This window comes from Vigna unguiculata, chromosome 7 (assembly GCF_004118075.2).
Source record: "Vigna unguiculata cultivar IT97K-499-35 chromosome 7, ASM411807v1, whole genome shotgun sequence".
NCBI classification, from domain to species: domain Eukaryota; kingdom Viridiplantae; phylum Streptophyta; class Magnoliopsida; order Fabales; family Fabaceae; genus Vigna; species Vigna unguiculata.
In genome coordinates, this window is record NC_040285.1 from 13,155,781 (window position 1) to 13,178,525 (window position 22,745).

Here is a 22,745-nt window from a genome sequence, read left to right on the forward strand (position 1 = left end):
TGAAATTCATCAAAGCAACAAAACAACATCAAACCTCATGCTCCGCCTGGCAGATTACAACTCACAGCTAGGCACCTCATGGCAGAACCCAGAATTTGGGTTAAACTGATGTGCCGCTTGGCGGCACCTTCATGCTCGCCAGGCGGTTTCTTGACGAAAACCTAGAATTTTCGCGAAAATAGTTTAATACAACACAGTTTCATATGGTTCAGTTCATGCAATTCGTAATGCGTTAATCACGAATCAAAAACAAATGAAAACAACTCCCCTTACCTCTGATCCTCGCTCCAAACTCGGATTGATCGTGACTTTAACCCAAAAACCACCCTTGTCCTTTGCTTGCACCCTAAAAATGGTTTGTACTCCAAATCCTTGCTCTACACCGTGCCAATTATCTCTGAAAAGCTTCCGCCCAAACCCTCATACTCAACTCTCAGCCTCCTTCCTCTAATCTCTTTTCCTCTCTCACGATTACTCTCTTCTAATTACCCTTTAGTGCCTTAAACGAATTTTAATAAAAAAATAGATTAAGGCTAATCAATGTTTAATTATCCAAATGTTTTCAAGCCCTTAGGTTACCTCTCTATTGGCTGCTAGGTTTCTAACCCTTTCACATTCATGCCAAAGGGAAAATTGGCAAAAAGAAATCATATAGTTCTCAATAAGGTTTGAACTCACAACCCTACAATCACAAAGCAAGTGCACAACCAATTCAACCAAATCACAATTGTGATAATTCCTTAAATTTTAAGGTTATGCGATCACATCACTCTTTAAAATATATAACTTAAAAATTCATAATTAAATAACCCACAAATAGCACACAATTGGCATACATAGGACTTGAACCCAAGTCCTCTCACACAAACCAAGTACTCTCAACCACTTGAGCTAGTACTTTTCCACGTCATGGCTATCTGTATTAAATACTTTAAAGGTTCCTATTACCCGCATTTATTAAATAATTATTTAATTTTTCTCGGGTCTTACAGCGAGAGCAAGGTTGAGTGGTGGGAGTAGCTGCGCCTGGCGAAAGTGTGGCGGTAGTATGAGTGAGAAGAATTAGGGCACGAGACTGGGTTCAATTTGGGGGTTAGGTTTTGTGAATTTAGGAAAGGATTGGGAGATAGGGTTAGGGATTTGAGATTAGAGAGTTAGGGTTTTGTAAGTGTGAGAGTGTGAGAGTGGAAAGGCGCCAGGCGTGAGTGAGATGTAGGGCTCGAAGGGGGAGAAATGGGCCAGCCAGAAACAGATTTAAAAATGGCCCAATCAGTGTTGTGCAGTGCTGCCGCTTGGCGGGTAGTCTCGGACCGCCAGACGATGTATCAGTAAAACACCTGATACCCCATTTTTTTGGTGTGCCACCAGACAAGCGCATAGTTGCCGCCAAGCACATGGCTACTGCTATCTTCCCAAAGATCAATTTTTTTGTTGTCGCCAGGCGGGAGGGAAGTGACCGCCAGGCGGTTAAGCTGCAGTGGTGTAAATTTCGTGTTTTTGGCTATTGGTTGGGTTGGTTTTGACTCAATTGTGCTCCAACCAACCTTTCACTCTTGCACACATATTTTTTTTAAGCTTTTCGACTTCAAACCAAGCATTCACACTCAAGCAAAACATTCAATTCACTTAACAAATGCACAACTTAATTTAAGACATGAATTTACTACACAAGCTATGCTACTACTATTTTCACTAGCACATTCTATGATGCATAAAGGTTGAACACAAGCACATGCTATCACATCCTAAAACTAAATATGCATGACAACATTCTAGGCTATGCTTCCACAAATTCACAAATGCATACAACAAAATTAGCACAAAGTTCAAACATCAAATTAAACGCAACAATCTATACTAATACACTTCACACATGCATAAAAACACAAAGCTATATAAAAAACGAAAATTAAAAGCTAGAATGAGTTTAGAGCACTGGGTTGCCTCCCAGGAAGCGCTTGTTTAACGTCACGAGCCTGACAAGTAAGGACTCTTAGGCTTCACTGAGGTGCATGACGGTGGTCATCCTCAAAACTTCACCACCCAAATAAGGCTTGAGCCTTTGGCCATTCACTACCTAACTCCTTTATGAGGAAGGGTCTTCAATTTCAATTGCCCCATAAGCTTTCACCTCTTTGATGGTAAATGGGCCTGACCACTTGGATTTCAACTTCCCTGGGAATAATTTGAATCTTGAGTTGAATAGAAGCACTTGTTGACCGGGTTTGAAATCTCTTTTCACCAACTTCCTATCATGATAGGTCTTCACTTTCTCTTTGTAGCTCTTGGATGACTCCTAGGCATTGAGTCGCATCTCTCCCAACTCATGGAGTTGTAGCTTCCTCTTCTCCCCTGACAAGGATGGATCAAAATTCAAGAACTTCATGGCCCAATAGGCCTTGTGCTCTAACTCCACCAGAAGATGACAAGCCTTCCCATATACCAATTGGAATGGAGTCAACCCAATTGAAATCTTGAATGCAGTCCTGTAGGCCCATAGAGCATCGTCTAACTTGATAGACCAATCCTTTCTTGAGGAAGAAGTTGTCTTCTGAAGGATCCTCTTGATTTCTCTATTTGACACCTCTGCTTGTCCATTTGATTGAGGATGGTAGGGAGAGAACTGTGTCTGACATTGTAGTGCTCCAAGACTTTCTTCAACTGAGCGTTGCAGAAGTGAGAACCTCCATCACTTATCAAGACTCTTGGGACACCAAATCTGGAGAATATGTTCTTCTTGAGAAACTTGATGACTATCGTAGCATCATTTGTGGATGTGGCAACAACTTCCACCCATTTGCTGACATAGTCCACAACCAACAAGATATACTCCTTAGAAAATGAGGAAGGCAAGGGGCCAATGAAATCAATACCCCAACATTCGAACACTTTCACCTCCAGTATGTTCTGCAAAGGCATTTCATTCCTTTTGGAGATACTCCCTATTCTTTGGCACTTGTCACAGTGTTTCACATGTGCATGAGAGTCCTTGAAAATGCTCGGCCAATAGAACCCAGATTGTAGAACCTTTGCAGTTGTTCTTTATCCACTGTAGTGTCCTCCATAGGGTGAATTGTGGCAATGCCACAAGATATTCCTTGCCTCCTCTTCAGACACACATCTCCTCAACAAATTGTCTGCCCCAATCTTGAAAAGGTGAGGATCATCCCAAATATAGTATTTTGCTTCCCTGAACAGCTTCTGTTGTTGATGCCAACTCATATCCTCAGGAACAACTTGAGCAGCCTTAAAGTTTACCATTTCTGCAAACCAAGGTCTATTAGACACTAGAAGCAGCTTTTCATCAGGGAATTCTTCTAACACTTCCTTCTCCAGTGTGGTCACCTCTTCATTCACTAGTCTTGACAGATGGTCTACCACTTTATTTTCACAACCCTTCTTGTCTTTAATCTCAAGATCAAATTCCTGCAACAACAAAATCCACCTAATAAGTCTAGGTTTAGAATCAAGTTTAGTGAGCAAGTATTTGATTGCAACATGATCAATGTAAACCACTACTCTAGAACCAATGAGATAAGAACGAAATTTTTCCAAGGCATACATTATTGCTAGTAACTCCTTTTCAGTAGTTGCATAATTCACTTGATGTTCATTAAAGACTTTACTAGCATAGTGTATGGAATGAAAAATTTTATTCTTTCTTTGACCCAAAACAGCCCCAACTGCATAATCACTTGCATCACACATAACTTCAAAATTAAGTTCCCAATTAGGTGTAATGATTATGGGTGCAGAGACTGGGCTGGTTTTCAAAAGATTGAAAGCATTTAAACATTCATCATCAAAATTAAAGGAAATATCCTTGTTGAGCAAGTTGCTCAATGGCTTGGCTATCTTGGATAAATCCTTGATGAAACGTCAGTCGAAACCCGCATGTCCAAGAAAGCTCCGGATTCCCTTCACATTTGTTGGTGGTGGGAGTTTCTCAATGACATCCACCTTTGCTTTGTCCACTTCAATGCCCTTGGAAAATATTTTCTGACCCAAGACAATCCCTTCAGTCACAATGAAATGGCATTTCTCCCAATTGAGAATGAGATTGGTTTCAACACATCTCTTGAACACAACTTCCAAATTTGCCAAGTAAAGATCAAATGAACTTCCAAACACCGAGAAGTCATCCATGAAGACCTCTATGCACTTCTCCATAAGGTCGGAGAAATAGCCAACATGCATCGTTGAAACGTGGTTGATGCATTGCAAAGCCCAAATGGCATCTTTCTATAGGCATAGATACCAAAAGGGCAAGTGAAGGTTGTATTCTCCTGGTCTTTAGGGTCTACCACAATCTGGTTATAACCAGAATAGCCATCCAAAAAGCAATAGAAAGCTTGACCCTCCAATCTCTCTAACATTTGATCCATGAAAGGAAGAGGGAAGTGATCCTTCCTTGTGGCCTTGTTCAGCTTTCTATAGTCTATGCACATCCTCCAGCCGATCACGGTTCGTGTGGGTATCAATTCATTCTTATCATTACGAACCACTGTCATGCCGCCTTTCTTGGGAACCACTTGCACTGGACTCACCCATGCACTATCAGAGATTGGATAGATAATCCCAGCATCTAGGAGTTTCAATATCTCATTTCTCACCTCCTCTTTCATCACAGGATTCAACCTTCTCTGAGGTTGTGCCACTGGCTTGAAATCCTCCTCCATGAAGATTCTATGCATGCTGTAGGAGGGACTGATTCCCTTCAGATCAGATATAGACCAACCAATGGCTCATGAGTTGACTCTTAGCACTTCAATCAAATTTTCTTCTTCTGAGGGTGATAAAGAATTACTGATGATCACAAGTTTGTTGCTACCCCCTTCAAGAAACACATACTTCAAATGTTGAGGCAACATCTTCAACTCCACTTTTGGCTCTGTGACTTCATTCTCACCATTCAAATCTTCCATCTTTGCCTCATGAGGAGGGATTTCCTTCAAAGCATCAAGATTGTCTAAGCACTCATCAATCTCTTTCTCCTCCTCATCATTGAGAGTCTCAAATGTATCAATTAGAGCTTTCTCTAGAAGGGATGAGGCGTGTAGATCTTTCTTGGAGCTCATGAGCACTTCATCAAGCATATCAACTTTGAATCATCCTCTAATATCTTTTGGGTGACATGGCTTCAAAGACATTGGAGTTCACTTCTTCATCTTAAACTCTCATAGTGAGTTTGCCATCATCAACATCAATTAGCACTCTGGGAACTTCAAATGGCCTCCCCAATATGAGAGGAACTTCAACATCCTCCTTCATCTCCATTATAACAAAGTCCACTGGGAATAGGAACTTGTCGACTTTAACCAACACATCCTCTACTACTCCATGGGGGTATTTGATTGACCTATCCGCCAGTTGCAATGTCATTCGAGTGGGATTGATTTCTAACTCCCCAATCTTCTTGAGCATAGAAAGAGGCATCAAGTTGATGCTAGCACCCAAATCAAGTAAGGCCTTCCCCACAGCTAGGCTCCCAATTGTGACTGGAAGTGTAAAGCTGCCAGGGTCCTTAAATTTTGGAGGCAACATCTTCTGAATGATAACACTGCATCCAGCCTCTAGTTCTATGGTTTCCTCTTCAATAAATCTTCTCTTCTTTGTGAGGATTTCCTTCATAAACTTTGCATAGGTTGGCATTTGCTCTAAGGCCTTTGAGAAGGGAATATTGATTTAAAGCCTCTTAAAAATGTCCAGAAACCTTGCAAATTGCCTTTCTTTATCTTTCTTGGAAGGCTTAAAAGGATATGGGAGAGTCTTCACTGGTGGTGGTTTTATTGCCACTTCTTCTTTTTCTCATTTTCTCTATTTTCACTTTTATTCTCTTCCTCTTCTACAATAATTTCTTCATCTATCTCTTCCTCATCTTTTGTCTTTTCTTCTATCATTGGGCTTGGCTTTGGTTTCACCACTTCCTTTAGCATTCAACTCCACTTCTTTACCACTCCTTGTGACCACCGCTTTGAATTTCTCCTTGGGGTTGGCTTCAGTATTGGCAGAAAATGAACTGCTTTATTGATTCGCCACTTGCTTGGCCAATTGCCCCACTTGCACTTCCAAGTTTTTAATTGAAGCATCGGTGTTCTTCTGATTATGAATTGACATTTGCATGAATTGCTGCATCATGTCTTCAAGCTTGGATGTTCTATCAGACAAAGAAGAATATTGGTAAGTTTGTTGCTGTGGGGGCCTATTGGACGGTTCTGCTTGGCCCATGTTTTGGTGAGGTCTCCATCCTTGGTTATAGTTCCCTGATCGACCTTGGTTGCCCATATAATTAACTTCCTCCTAAGATGTGCTTTGCATAGCACATTGCCCATTGGTATGGTTTCCTCCACATAACTCACAACTTTGCACTTGTTGGAGTTGAGCTATAGAGGCATTTTGAAGCTCTTGAGGAAGTTGTAACAGTTTCTTCATGAGGGTCTCTAGCTGCTAAGTCATAATCTTGTTCTGAGCCAATAGAGCATCTTGCGATTGAAGCTCTAGAATACCCTACGTTTGAGAATGGGCTCTCTCAGTATAAGCTTCATTATCATTGGCTGCCATGTTCTCTATTAACTCATAAGCTTCCTTTAGCGTCTTCCACTTGATACTCCCACCGGCAGAGGCATCTAACATCAACTTTGACTGGGATTTAAGGCCTGCTAATAAAAAAGTGAGCTGTGTAGGTTGATCAAACCCATGAATGGGAGTTTTCCTCAACAGTCCCTTGAATCTATCCCATGCTTGGCCTAAAGACTCGTTCATATCTTGTTGAAATGCTGAGATTTCCTATTTTCCCTTATTAATCTTGGACTGGGGAAAATATTTGCTCAAGAACTTTGCAACCACATCATCCCAGTTAGTGAGGCTATTTTCAGGAAAGGAATTCAGTCAGGCTTTTGTGGGTCCTGCTAGTGAGAACGGGAAGAGACTCAGTCGTATGGCTTCATCAGGAACTTGATGGATCTTTACAGTATTGCATATCTCCAAGAATGTGGCCAGATGAGTGTAGGGATTCTCATGAGATAGGTCGTTGAACTGATTACTCTACACCAGATGAATAAGAGCTGGCTTCATCTCCATGTTGGTGGCATTGACGGTTGGCCTAGCAATACTGTTAAAGTTAATATGGCATGTGAACGCTGCATAATCTTCCAAAGTGCGTCTTTCATGACCTCTACCATCACCATGAGGATTGTTTGCCATTTCTTCTTCTGGAAAAGAATCAGGATTCTGAGAAGTAGATGAAAGAGTGTCTAAAGTAGAAGAGTGATGGGCAACTTGTTGTGCTTGAGCTTGTCTTCTCCTTGTGGCACTATTGTTTTTGCGGGCAGTTTTCTCTATCTTGGGATCAACAAGAAGTGGTTCTGAAGATGCAGTCCTCCTTGTACGAATCCTACCCTGCATAAACTATAGAGCAACAACAAAAGCAAGCTCGAACTACAAGTTAGCCCAAAAATAATGTGCATATATAGGTAAACAAAAACAGTAAATATGAACAAAAGAATTTAAGTCTAAATAAGTCAAAAATCACACAAAAGTCTAGTATTAGACACCGGTCCCCGGCAACGTCGCCAAAAACTTGTTAAGACTTTGACAAGTGTATCAAGTCGCGCAAGTAGTAACCGGTAAGACCGGGATATCGTTTCCCAAGAAACTCGTGTATACTAAATAATTGCGTAATTAGTGACTAATTTAAACTAATGAATAAATCCATAAGTTGGGTTTTTGTATGCAAGAAATTAAATATTTCATAAACAAGTAAAATTGAACTTGGATATTTGAAGACTCTAGAAAATGGTAAAGATTAGAAATGCAATGGATTAATATTGTTGGAGTTAGACTTCACCTACTTCACTCTCATGTATATTAAACAATAAAACTCTTCTCCATTAATTACTAATGTCAACCCACAAGTCTACTCAAACTCTAATCCCTTAGTTGAATGAGCCTAGGTTTCCTTATTTAGAGTCAATTCCTTGAATCTCTAAATAAACAAACCCGCTTTACAAATTAGGGTTTAAGACAACCAATGGGTCAAGTTCCATTCCTAGATACAAGTTCCATTAGGTATCTTGTTCAAATTCTAGGTTTCAAGAGATATTTTCCAATACCTAATGACCCAAATATTATGCAATGAATGGTTAAAACAAAGCAAGCTTTAAATACATAAACAAAGATACTAGCAATCAATGGGAGAAGCATATATATATATATATATATATATATATATATATATATATATATATATATATATATATATTCAAACCATTCAAAAATACATGAAAGTTCAGTGGCTACATCTAACCCAAACAAAAATGGGTTTAGCTCTCCATTGTCATGGAGAGCTCAAGCTTACAAAATGGAAATGGAAGAGGGAGGAGTTACAAAGAGGAAGAGAGGATATTTCCCACTAGCCCTATCAGCCCTCCAAGTGCTCCAAATCGCGTTGCTCGAGCTCCAAAAAGTCCAAGATCTGTTTCCCTTCGCGAAAACAGAAGAAAAAGAGCCAACTTGCCACATCAGCGAAAATTGGCGCCTAGCGGAAGGGTCTCACCGCCAGGCCCTAGCAAACAAACATAACCAAGACTACCAGCTACCGCCCGGCGGTGTTCAGGTTACGCCAGGCGGTCAGTAACATGGCGCCTGGCTGGCGCTTGGCTGGCGCTTGGCTGGCGGTCTGTTCTGCCTAGCGCTGGCTTTGTGTCGCCAGGCGCTTCCTGTTGACATTTTCCTTATTCTCCTTGCTATTCCGGGTCACTCATTAGTCTGGATTTTTGGAACAAAGCTTCCCATCTACAAAAAGGACACAAAAATTGAGATTAGTGGTATATTTAGATCAATGTAACCCAAAATGTATTTATTTACAAAAGTAAGGTAAATTTGAGAATTAAGTAGGTTAAAAGCTTTGGAAGAGATGATTTTGCTAATGAAATATAGCTTGGATAATGGTAAAAATTAACATTATCAATACCTCAAGATGTCTTGTACAAGCCACAACTTGTAGAACACGTGCGGGAAACCTGTTACAGACCATACTCCGTAACGCCAGGTAGAGTTCCCAATACGAACATAGTTCGTAACGTCCCAATACTATCTGGACCCATCCGTACGAGCCACAACTCACATACTCACACCGACAAAACTCGCCTACTCGAGCTACAACTCAAGAGTCCCTCGTGTTCATCCGCCATCCCGAGCCACAACTCAAGATATGTCATTTTGAGCCAAAACTCAAGGAATGCCACGTGTTTAACCCATATCCCGAGCCACAACTCAAGGGATACGTTCCAAGCCACAACTCAAGGAACACTCCAGCAAGCTGACCTTTAAGGTATCATCAAAGCCTTGTAGACCACACACATCAAAAGCAAACAGTCACTCTGCATTATCGCCTAGCGTTACTCCTAAGCCGCCATGCGAAATACACTTCCAAACTGCTTAGCGGGGGGCACGTGCCGCTAGGCGCCAAGCGCCTCTAAACACTCTGTCCTTGCAAGTATCGCCTGGCGGTACAACCCTCACCGCCAAGCACCACACGTCTTTGTTACCCTCTGGAGTTGCAGATATCGCTTGGCGGTCCAATACCACTGCTAGGCACTACACCAATACTCGCGTAGTACTGGTTTTCAAGCATACAATACATACTTCATTCTCAATCACATTGACGAACCTTAAACAACCCTAGGAAAGTTACTTGTATCAATTCCCACACTTGCTAGCTCATTACCAACTTCCTACACCCATATAGGTTCACCAACCCAAGTATATCAATCCTTTGAATTGCCTTAGATCAACCTTACTAATTCTCCATATGCCATTGTTAACATCATAACACTTATATTCTATCTCCATCCTTTACCCCAAATATTACCTCAATCTTCACCCAACTCAAATAACATCACAATTACACCTTAGTAATATTTACACCACATTTTCAACGTAGGCAAATCCCCATAACATCCCCAACTCCTAAAATTATACTCCACATGACCCAGATTAATATCCCAACCTCCACTGTACACCTAACACACAATGTCCACTGCTCTTGTCTAGCGCCTGGCGGTAATCAGGGTGCCGCCAGGTAGTTCATGTTGTTCTAGGAACCCAAAATTTCCCCCTACACATGCGAACCTTAACCAACCCAAATATTCTGATTTCCATCAATTTTCAACTCAATAGGCTGCACTCACGTGTTTAGTTTCACAGTTCATCCCTAAAACTTTCAACGCATGAAATTTCGTTAATACTTTCCATTTAATTTAATCCAACTTTAAAATCCCAAATTCACAAACCCTAAAACAATGTTCATAAAATTTCATCCAATTTAACATCCAGTCACACGTAATTCAACGATATATGACATCAAATCATTCACAAACAGTGAGAACTTCCTTTTTCCCCGATCAGAATCACTCCAGAACCCCTAAAACACCAAAATCGAGCCACATTACTCGCGTCGTCTAGCGGTTGGATCTTGTCATCGGGTAGTTCATGCCAAAACCTAGAAATTGGGTTAATCAGTTTGTGTCGTCAGGCGGTCCCTAGAAAAAAAAAACCATAAACCTAGTGCAATTCATATGAATCGCCTAGCAGTTTTGAAGACTTGCGAGGCGATTTTTAGAAAATTTCCAAAGTTACGCATTTTCGCATATTAAACCATATTTGATCATCCAAAATGCATGAAATTCATAAACAAAACTATATGAATTTAAATACACAGAGTCTAGCTCCCATAACCTGGATTCCTTACTTAAATTGATGAGTCTAGTTCTCCTCTTTGATCAACAATGGCCTTAGTTCGTGATTCCTCCTTCATGACTCCTTCTCAACTCTCACTATTCTCTCTTTGCACGCACTCAACACAGCCTCCCGACTCACTTTTAGTTTCTATGCCCTATTTTTTCCATAAACCCTTCTACTTTCATGTTTTCAGCCATTTATTTCATTAATTTCTTAAAAAACGAAAATAGATTAATGTCTGGATTAATGGTCATTCAAGAACCATTACTAGGTGGTTTTTCAGCCCTCTTGGTTGCCCCTTCTGACAGTTAGGGTTTCTGACCCTTTGCATCCATGCTAAAAAGAAAATTGGCAAAAAGAAAGCTTAATTTGTCTATACTAAGGTTCAAGCCCACAACCCTGTAAATGTCAAGTCAAAGCACAACCATTTAACCAATTCACATTTCATGATAATTCTTATACTTTTAGGATTACATTATCACTCATCATTCTCAATCATATTATTATTAAAATAAAATCAATTAAATAGCACACAATTGGCATACATAGGACTCAAACCCAACTCCTCTCAACACAATCAAGTCCTCTCAACACAATCAAGTACTCTCAACCATTTGAACTAATATTTTTCCATGTCATATAAGTCAACATTTAATGCCATAAAGGCTCCCACTACCCACATTTATTAATTAATTAAATTTCGCGGGTCTTACACATTGAACAAAATAATCGATTAAGTATTTTCATAATCGATTAAATAAGTTTTTAAACAATTAATGGTGAGTGTACTTAATCATTTAAAATGATTAATAATCAATTATTTCAAAAAGAGGTTGTATAACATTTTCAAAATTTAGTTAAAATAATTTCTTGGGTGCTTGATTTAATTGACTAAATGCGTCAAAAAAATGTTTTAAATAAGTGATTTTAAAACTCTAAAAATAGAGATTCCTTCTAAATATTTTATATATCTTTTATAATCTCAAAAATGAATAACATTGACATTTCTTTAGCTATAAATTCAATTTCAAAAGTGCTTCAAAGATCTCAAAATAATCAAAGGTTGTGTTGATTTTACAAGGTCCTAATGTTGCTTCTAGAGTGGAAAATTCTTTTCATTGTGTTTTCTGGAGTGTTACATGTTTGATAATTATGTTGTTGTATTATTGGGTGTTTTAGTAGTGTTTCAAGGTGGTTGTTACATATAGTTGATGAAGCAAACATCTTCTTAGGTGGTCAAAGGGTTGATATGGCTAAGATCCTCTTAAAATGGTTTAAGAGTGGTTAAAGCATACGTCCTTTGTGATATTTAGAGTTAAGGCTGATATCCTTTGACTTGTCTATAATTGTTGCTTAGATTTGTACAAACGTTGATGGGGATAGTGGATCCAATTTTTCCTAAAAGAAAAATTGAGAGTTGAAGTAGGATTGTTTGAATCCAAACTAATATAAATTCTTGTGTGTTTTTTAATTGCATTTTAGTTTTCTAAGTTGAAAAAGATTTAAAGAAAAAATTTTATTTATGAAAAAAGAATTCTAAAAACCAATTAATCCTCCTCTTGAATAACAAAATCATTCTTATGTTTCTAACAAAGGTGATATGGTCACAATATCTTGAGTTTTATGCACGGTTGTGTGTTGTTTGAAAATATTTTAAATGTTTGAAATTTGTATAGTTTGAATGAATGAAATTTATAAATGTTATCAGTTTTGTTGAATTAGAATACTACATTAAAGACAAATTGGTTCAAGTTGTGGTTAATTTGAAGTAATATATTCAATGTCAAGCTTAAGAATGTCATTTGAGTTCTTTATTAATAGAGAATTGTTTTTAAATGATTTGAATTTGATTTTCTTGTTGAGATGTTGAGATGGTGGCTAGATTCTACAAATTAAAGTATATAGTTTCTTAAACTGAGTTTTTACTATTATTTATAAGAATAATATTAGTTTCCTATAATTTTTCATATATTCGTTTATAACTTTAGTATATATATATATATATATATATATATATATATATATATATATATATATATATATATATATATATATATATATATATATATATATATATGGATGGGGAGAGAGAGGTTCAATGACCAAGGTTAAATTAAAACAAGTGAAGGTTGATGCTTCAACAAATTATATATTTTTGAATTGTTTGAAAGTTGTATTCATTGAAGTAACTTTGAAAGAAAACCTTTGGAAACTATTTTGGATCTATAATATTTCTGCCTAAGGAAAAATAAAGCAAAATCTCAACATTTGTTCTCAACCTTATTTTCTTTCAAAAGATAAATATAAGACTACAACTCAACTCTTGCTCTCAGTTAGATTTTTTACTCAAACGAATAAATTTGAATTAAGTGCAGTGATTTTCGCTTAAGATAAAAATATTTTTTCTTGTTTCTTTAATGGGATGAGTGTGTGAATATTTAATATAAATGTAAATAGAACATTTAGTTATATATTTACTTGATTTTGTTGATTTTTAAAATGAGTTATGTTGTATGAAAATTATTATTGAGAGTGATAAAAATTGGATGAATTTGGTGTCATAACTTTGGAATGATATGTAGATCACTGTTTGATTTGTGTATTATGTAAAGACAAATGGTGTAACCAAAATTTCCGTACTTTTGTGATGGTGTATGTTATGTAAGCTTAAATATCAAATGGTGAGAAAGTGAGGTAAAAGTTATTGCATGTTGTCACATATGTAATTGTGAATCTTTGGATGCGAGGATTTTACTCTAATCCATTACTCTTAGATTCGCTTCTTAATATAATTTTTGGGTTGAATTATATGTCTTATGTGAGATACATAATTGAGTCTTCGAAAAGACTTTAATTGATATTTTATTTATTGAATATTTTTTTAAGTATAAATCCATATATATTCTATATGATCTTTGTATATTAGTATTTGATTAAAATTAAATTTTTCTGGATTATTAATTAAAATATCTCCTTAAATATTTTCTCATATTAAAACTTTATTTCGATACTAATTATTTATATATTATTTGTACTCAAATATGTTATTATTATACTATGTACAAAACATATATAAATACAAATGTAGGAATAACATTTAAAATATACTAAAAAAATTATTTGTGACTCTCTTTTTATAAAAAGTTATATCTATCCATATATATATATATATATATATATATATATATATATATATATATATATATATATTGTGTACATTTAAACTATATTTAAAAATTATTTATATATTTTTTACAAAACCTTACAAAAAAAGTAGATAATTTTGTCAAAACGGTTCACATTTCAGTACAAAACATTAGATTCTTATAAAAGGAAGTAAAACATCACATGCCGTCATTAGAAAAAGGCAATGAAGAGAATCTCCTTAAATAAAGTATTGTTATGAATAGTCATTTTTTTTTTAAATTAAACTACTCTTAATAATTATACAAATAATTAGGAGTGTTTTGATCCGCGAAAAAAATAAGTCAGGAAACTTGAAAAAAAAAATTTGCGGGAGTGCACTACGCTTGAAATGTGAAAAAAAAAACTTATAACAAAATTATTGATTGGCAATTTTCTTAATTACAAATAAATAAATTATACATTAAAGACTTATTTCTTACTTAAAATACATAAGAAATTAAAATAAATAAGAAATCATAATGTGTCTGACACTAACAAGAAAAAGTCCTATAACGTTGCTTCTATCATGTCTACTTGAAAAAGGCTCAACATTAAAAATGACCGGTGACATTTTTGTAAATTATGAGACTTTTTTAACGTTTGCTCATTCCAAATCAGATGTAATTTAACGTCTGCCCTTCGAAACCCCGACGTTATTTAAAAAAGGACGTCGACCCATTCACCCCAGACGTCACTTAATGTCGGACCAGTCACCCCGTGACGTCACTTAATGTCGGCCCACAGATACCCTGACTTTAATTTACATCGGCCCAAATGCCACCGATGTTAATTTTTAAATATCTCTACGAAACGCAAAAATCCTACACTATTTCCTCACGCTGCCACAACTTTCGCACTCGTTCCCCGCCGACAACCACCATTCTGACCCCCTCCAGGTAAGTTTCGAACGTTTCCCATCACCAAACTTGCTAGGATTTGATTGTGGATTGATTTTAGGCGTTTTGAACTGAATATTTTGCATTTTCATCCCCATTTGTAGCATTTTGAGATTCGTCCCACTTGCTCTTCGTCCCCATTTGGCCAGCAGTGTGCGGAGACCCTAGCCTCCCTCTCTAAGTTTGTCTTTCAATTTGGTACAAGAGGTTAGTTTTTCATTTCTTTGATTTGCTCGTTATTTCTTGTTCATTGTATGTATATAATTGCTTGTATATTTTTTATTTGCCATTATAATTTTAATCTTAGCTATATTTTTGGCCTATTTCTTTTTTTTTATTTGAAATTTTTTAATAATATTTGTAAAATGAGGAAATAAAATTATATTTATTTTTAGATGATGCATGTTTAAATAATTCTAATTATATTTGAGTTTTGAATATTATTGTTGCATTAATTGTTATTTTATTTATGTATATTTATTATACTTTTAGTATATGTAAGACCTATGGAAAATTAATTAATTAAATAATTAATTAATAAATGCAGGGAAGGAGACTTTTATGACATTAAATGTTAATTTTATGACATGGAAAAGTACTAGCTTAAGTAGTTGATAGTACTTGTTTATGTGAAAGGACTTGGGTTTAAGTCCTATGTATACCTTTTGAGTGTTATTTGATTTAATTGTATTTTGATTATATATTTGTGACTAGTGAGTGATATTATAATCATAGGATTATAATGGTTATCACTAAATCTAAATTAGCATAGTGGTTGTGCTTTGGCCTTATGAGTGGAGGGTCACGAATTCAAACCTTGAATAGACAGAAGTTAACCTTTATTTTTGCTAAATTTAGCTTGGAGTGAATGTGAAAAGGTAGAGGGAATCCTAGTAGAAGGGACAACCAAAAGGGTCTGAAAAACACCTAAGGCACCTATAAAAGGCAAATTCTAGGTGGAGAGAAGGGTTTCGCTTGAGGAGAAACATTCTTTTCTTCTCACTTTTTAATCAAGAATTCCAGGTTAGGGGTGCCGAATTTATGTGTATTCCAATATTGCTTGTGTCTCTGCGTTTTGCCCTCAATTGGATTCCATGTGGTATGATTTTGGCATTTTATGCACTGTAATTGAGGACTGGTGAATGGAATGTTGGGAACAAAACCCTTGTTGGTGTTTTATAAGAATTGGATGAGGGTTTTGGGTACTATTATTGTTATTTGTGGCCAAATCTTGCGTTTTGGGGGATTCAAACATGTTATAGTGTGTTTTTATGGATTGATTGATGAAACATATTCTATGAGAATGATTACATTGTAAATTTGGCATTTAATTATTCGTCTATATTTATTTTAAAAGTAATATTCCTTTGGGTTGTTATAGTTGGTATCAGAGCAAAAGTTTTGAAAATATTTTGAAAATATTTTAAAAATATTTTGGGGCTTTTGGGGAGTGAGCTTACTATGTTTGTGCATGTGGTTGTGTGTGTTTAACTTTAAGGAGGTAGTTGTTTGTTAAACTGATGGAGTAATGTTTAACAGTTGAAAATGTGGCGTATCCAGGCAATGGCAGCTCACATGAGGAGGAGAAATGCTAATGGTGCTGATGAGATTGCAGATCCCATTCATCAGATGGAGGATGCGATGCAAAATCCTATTCCAGCACAGCCAAGAGCGGCGATTGCACTAGTGAGGGTGGCAACGGTGGAGGATTTTCTGCGACATAAGCCCGAATAATTCACAGGTCGGGCCACACCTGATGAAGCTGATGCCTAGCTTCGCAAGTGCGAAAAGATTTTTGGAGTGATGAATTGTGCTGATGAGCAAAAGCTGGCCTTTGATGTGTACCTGCTGAATAATGATGCTGAATATTGGTGGGCAGGCATGCAACATCAGATGTAGACTAGGGATGAGCCAATGAATTGGGCCAACTTCAGGACTCGCTTCCTGGAGAAATACTTCCCTGATACAGCTAAGCAAGACAGGGAGGCAGAATTCTTGGCCTTGCAACGGGGAAATATGTCGGTGCAAGAATACGTTAACAAATCTGAGAATCTGAAAAATGGAGGTGCCTTAAGTTTGAGCGGGGACTCAAACATGAATTGAAGAAGGTTGTTACACCTTTAAGAGAAAGGATATTTCTAGTCTTGGTGGAACAAGACAAGAGTGCAGAGTCCCTGGAAAGAGGACCAGATCCAGTAAGTCGACATTAGAAAAATGTTGTAGAGGCTAGGCAGATAAAGAAGTCTTACAGCCAACCATAAACATCTTAGGGTCCCACTTGCTACCAGTGTGGCGGACCCCATCTAAGGAGAATTTGTCCTCAGCTGACAGGTGGTGTAGGAGGGTCAGGTGACCGTCGCAAGTGTTTCATATGCGATAAACCGGGACACTTTGCCAATAATTGTCCAGAAAAGAAGAGTTTGGGTGTGAAGAAGCCAGCAACATCACCAGCAGAAAGAGCTAGAGCGGTTGGCAGGGTCTTTGCCATGACCTCCACAGAGGTTACTCAATCAGGTAACCTTATCCTCGAGCCATGTTTATTGTTGGGTCAGTCAGTATTAGTGTTGTTCGATTCTAGAGCAACACATTCTTTCATTTCTAATGCATGTGTGGGGAGATTGAGCCTGGAGAAACGTGACTTGGGGTGTGAGTTGCTTGTTTCGCCTCCTTCCTCGAGTCAAGTGGCTACCAGTTCAGTCTGCATTGGGTGTTCAATGGTAGTGGCAGGTCGCAGATTCAAGGTGAACTTGGTGTGCTTGCCCTTGGAGGGACTGGATGTGATATTGGGGATGGACTGGTTGTCTAACAATCACATCATAATTGATTGTGGACGGTGTAGTTTGGTATTCCCAGAACATGAAGGGTTGGAGTTGATCTCAACTCGAAAGGCTGTGAAAGCGCTGCAAGAAGGAGCCACGTGTTTTATGCGATGGCTAAACCAGAAAAGAAGGGTCCAGCGGAGATGATTCAGAATATTCATGTTGTTAATGAGTACGCATATGTGTTTTCGGACAAAGTACCAGGATTGCCACCAAGTCGGGATGTTGACTTCACCATTAACTTAATTCTTGGTGCGGGTCCCATGTCCATGACTCCAGATCGAATGGCACATGCAGAATTGGCAGAACTCAAGAAGAAAATTGAAGATTTGCTAGAGAAGAAGTTCATCCGGCCTAGTGCGTCATCGTGGGGAGCCTCGATGCTATTAGTGAAGAAGAAAGATGGGAGTTCAAGACTATGCGTTGATTATCGGCAGTTGAACAAGTTAACCATCAAGAATAAGTACCCACTACCGAGGATTGACGATCTGCTCGATCAATTGAAGGGAGTAGGAGTCTTCTCCAAAATTGACCTACGATCTAGATACCATCAGATCTTATTCAAGCCGGATGACGTACAAAAGATGGCGTTCAGGTCGAGGTATGGGCATTTCGAGTATGTGGTGATGTCATTTGGAGTAACAAATGCACCAGCGATATTCATGGATTACATGAATCGAATCTTTCAGCCTTGGTTAGATAAGTTTTTCGTTGTCTTTATAGACAACATTCTGATATACTTAAAGACAAGAGAAGAGCATGCTGATCACCTGAGGGTTGTATTGAAGATACTCAGAGATCACCAGTTGTATGGGAAATTGTCCAAGTGTGAATTTTGGCTGGAAGAGGTATAGTTTCTTGGACATGTCATCTCAGCCAAGGGTATTGCAATGGACCCGGCTAAGATTGAGACGGTGCTTAAGTGGGAAAGGCCTAAGACAATGACAGAGGTGTAAAGTTTCTTGGGCTTAGCAGGTTATTATAGGAGATTCGTGGAGGGGTTCTCAAAGATGGTGAATCCTTTGACACAGCTTACAAGAAAAGATCAGCCATTCTCTTGGACTAAAAAGTGTGAGGAGTGTTTTGAGGAGATGAAGAGGTGTTTGACTACCGCTCCAGTGCTAGTAATTCCTGATATAGAGATGTTTGAAGTGTATTGTGATGCATCATATCAAGGTCTGGGGTATGTATTGATGCAAGAAAGGACGCTAGTAGCATATGCTTTTCATCAGCTAAAGGTACATGAGAAAAATTACCCGACTCATGACTTGGAGCTAGCCGCCATTGGGTTTGCTCTTAAGTCTTAGAGGCACTACTTGTACGGGTCTCAATTTCAAGTTTTCAGTGATCACAAAAGCTTGAAATACTTGTTCGACCAGAAGGAGTTAAATATGAGACAACGCAAGTGGATGGAGTACTTGAAGGACTACGACTTTGAATTGCTTTATCACCTAGGCAAGGCAAATGTTGTCGCCGATGCTTTAAGTCATAAAAAGATACATATGTCTTGCATGATAGTAAAGGAGTTGGAGCTAATTGAGAAACTCTGAGATATGAATCTGGGAATGCAGTTTGGGCAAGGAGTCATACAATGCAGCTTGTTGAAAATCACTAACGAGTTCTTAGATGAGATACGTGTGGCTCAGGGTCATGATATGGAGTTGCAATAATTTATAGGATGGTTGGGTACAGATAAAGGAAAAGACTACCAGATGGGAGCAGATGACATTCTACGCTTTAAAGGTAGGGTGTGCGGGCTTGGGGGACCCTTATTCAGGAGGCAGATTCTGAAGGAAAGTCATCAAAGTCGTCTTAGCATACACCCCGGTATGACTAAGATGTACAAGGATTTGAAGGAGTCCTTCTGGTGGAATGAGATGAAATCAGATGTAGCAGACTTTGTTGCTCAATGTTTGGTATGTCAAAAGGCCAAAATTGAACACCAAAGGTCGGGAGGTACACTGCAACCACTTGACATACCTTAGTGGAAGTGGGACAATATCTCTATGGATTTTGCGACACATCTTCCAAGGTCGACAAAGGGCCATGATTTAGTTTGGGTAATAGTAGACAGATTGACAAAGTGTGCACATTTCTTGCCGATGAATCAGAAGTGGTCAATGGACAAACTAGCAGAATTGTATGTGAGAGAAGTGGTGAGATTACATGGAGTACCCGATAGCATAGTGTCAGACCGGGACCCTAGATTCACATCACGATTCTGGCAATCTTTGCAAGTTGCATTGGGTACACAGTTGCGAATGAGCTCGGCTTATCTATTGAGGTCTTGTGTGCTAGACCACTTGGGAAACTAGAATGATGTATTACCGCTAGTGGAGTTCACATACAATAGTTACCACTATAGTATTGGCATGGCGCCCTATGAGGCATTGTATGGAAGGAGGTGTAGAACTCCATTGTGTTGGTATCAGGATGGCAAAGCATTTGTACTTGGGCCAGAGTTTCTGCAATAGACGACTAGTAAAGTCAAGTTGATTCAGGAACGAATGCGAGCAACTCAAAGTAGGCAGAAGTCTTATGCCGATAAGAGAAGACGACCATTGGAGTTTGAGGAAGGAGATCATGTATTTCTCCGGGTTACTCCAACCACAGGTATCAGAAGGGTTCTTAAATCAAGGAAGTTGACTCCGAGATTTATAGGGCCCTATCAGAACACAAGGAAAATAGGAACATCGGCATATGAGATTGCTCTACCACCTCACCTAGCCAACTTGCATAATGTGTTCCATGTCTCGCAATTGAGGAAATACATTGCGAGTCCAGACAATGTGTTAGAGTCAGACGAGGTGCAAGTGCGAGAGGATCTGACCATGCCAATCGGACCGGTTCGTATACTGGATACTCAGGTCAAACAACTTATGGGCAAGGAGTTAAAGACGGTGAAGGTACTCTAGGATGAGACGACATAGGAGATGACGTAGGAGATGGAGGACGTCATGAGGAGGTCTTACCCTCACATGTTTTCTGGTAAGTCTCATTTTCGAGGACGAAAATTCTTTTGAGGTGGGGGGAATGTAAGACCCGCGAAAAATTAATTAATTAATAAATGCGAGGGAAGGGGACTTTTATGACATTAAATGTTAATTGGTATGACATGGAAAAGTACTAGCTCAAGTGGTTAATAATACTTGTTTGTGTGAAAGGACTTGGGTTCAAGTCCTATGTATACCTTTTGTGTGTTATTTGATTTAATTGTATTTTGATAATATATTTGTGACTGGTGAGTGATATTATAATCATAGGATTATAATGGTTATCACTAAATCTGAATTAGCATAGTGGTTGTGCTTTGGCCTTATGAGTGGAGGGTCACGGGTTCAAACCTTAAATAGATAGAAGTTAACCTTTATTTTTGCTAAAGTTAGCTTGGAGTGAATGTGAAAAGGTAGAGGGAATCCTAGCAGAAGGGATAGCCAAGAGTCTGCAGTGGTTTGTTTTGCTTTGACGGAAAAACGAAAATTAGATTGGGAGTGGTGAGTTTTGGGTGCACAAGAGGTGAATTAGGAGGAGGCTTGAGGAGAACCATTCTTTTCTTCTCACTTTTTAATCAAGAATTCCAGGTTAGGGGTGCTGAATTTATGTGTATTCCAATATTGCTTGTCTTTGCGTTTTACCCTCAATTGGATTCCATGTGGTATGATTTTAGCATTTTATGTACTGTAATTGAGGACTGGTGGATTGAATGTTGGGTACAAAGCCATTGTTGGTGTTTTATAAGAATTGGATGAGGGTTTTGGGTACTGTTAATGTTATTTGTGGCCAAATCATGTGTTTTGGGGGATTCAAACATGTTATAGTGTGTTTTTATGGATTAATTAATGAAATAGATTGAATGAGAATGATTGCATTGTAAATTTGGCATTTGTTTTGGTGTTTTTGGTGCATGAACAGTGGCGAAACTCTGTAAGTTTTACCCAAGCGAGTCCCTCTCGCCTAGGCGAGAGTTGCATAAATTCATTCAGGGTTTTGGCTCGAGCTTCTCGCTTAGGCGACAAAGTTTGGGTTTGAGCAACACGTTCACTCGCCCAAGCGAGTGAGGCTCGTCGAGGGTGGCTCGCCTAAGCAAGGTCACGAAGTGGTTTGATGTTTTTTTCGTCGAATCCTCGTTCAGGCGAGGTCTGTGTGTTGTGTGGCGAAGGTATAACTCGCTCAGGCGAGAAGAGCTCGCTTAAGGGAGATGTTGTGGCGAAGTAGTTGTTTCATACTCGCTCAGGCGAGATGCGGTAGCTTAAGCGAGGCTGACAGGCTAGCCTAGGCGAAGATCCCTGGCTTAAGCGAGTATACTACGAGTTTTATGTTTGTGTGTGATGTTGAACTAGGTTGCTTACTAGTTCCTCAAGTATAGGAATTATATGCATGTGTATGTGGCGTTTAGGCTTGAAGGACTAAGTCCAATAAGGGTCTGGGATGTGCTTGATGGTGGGACGCATGATGGGCATGGAACTGGTAGTTCCCGTCGACTGCTAATTGGCAAGGAGTCCTTAGTATGGTCATTACATGCGTCGGACACACGATGGGCAAGAAATAGTTTTGTTCCCGTTGGCTGTTATTGGGCGAGGAGTCCATAGTATGGTGATTGCGTGCGTGCTGGGGTCCGAGCGAGAAAGGATTGGATGTTTTGCTACAGGCGAGGAGTCTGTGGAGCAGGACTATGAGCGAGATAGGCTCGTAGGGTTGGACCACGGAAGGGTTAGTTCCGTAGGAGCACAGTAAAGTCCCAAGACCTAGATTCATGCATAAGTCTCATGATGGACTATGAGATCAGGGATGGATGATTTGGAATAATGAATTAATTACCTCATCTTGGGATGGGTGTCATATTTATTTTCTATATATATATATATATATATATATGTGTGTGTGTGTGTGTGTGTGTGTGTGTGTGTGTGTGTGTGCATAGCTCACCCTATCTGTGTGTGTGGCGATGATCGAATAACTTGTTATCTAGAAGCAGATGATTTGACAGGTGAGCCAGGAGATGCTTAGAGGCGAAGTGCAGAGTCTACTTGGGGCTTTTCAAAGGATTTTCATTTAAAGGATTTTGATGTAATTTATAATTATGTTAAACTTTGGTAGATTTTGT

General features: G+C 38.5%; 3 protein-coding genes across 3 annotated transcripts; 2 read left to right on the forward strand and 1 right to left on the reverse strand.

Annotated features, from left to right (window-relative positions):
• Nucleotides 1-5,169: 5,169 nt before the first annotated feature.
• On the reverse strand, nt 5,170-5,652 carry LOC114191175. Its single transcript, XM_028080356.1, has one exon. The coding sequence runs from the start codon at nt 5,650-5,652 to the stop codon at nt 5,170-5,172; it is 483 nt and encodes a 160-aa protein (XP_027936157.1).
• Nucleotides 5,653-16,736: 11,084 nt separating this feature from the next.
• On the forward strand, nt 16,737-17,788 carry LOC114191176. The gene is made up of 3 exons (XM_028080357.1): nt 16,737-16,887; nt 16,965-17,017; nt 17,111-17,788. Exons 1-3 carry the CDS (start codon nt 16,737-16,739, stop codon nt 17,786-17,788), a joined length of 882 nt encoding a protein of 293 aa, XP_027936158.1.
• A 1,565-nt stretch (nt 17,789-19,353) lies between these two features.
• LOC114191177 lies at nt 19,354-19,956 on the forward strand. Its single transcript, XM_028080359.1, has 2 exons — nt 19,354-19,557; nt 19,753-19,956. The coding sequence occupies exons 1-2, from the start codon at nt 19,354-19,356 to the stop codon at nt 19,954-19,956; spliced, it is 408 nt and encodes a 135-aa protein (XP_027936160.1).
• The last annotated feature ends 2,789 nt before the right edge of the window (nt 19,957-22,745 follow it).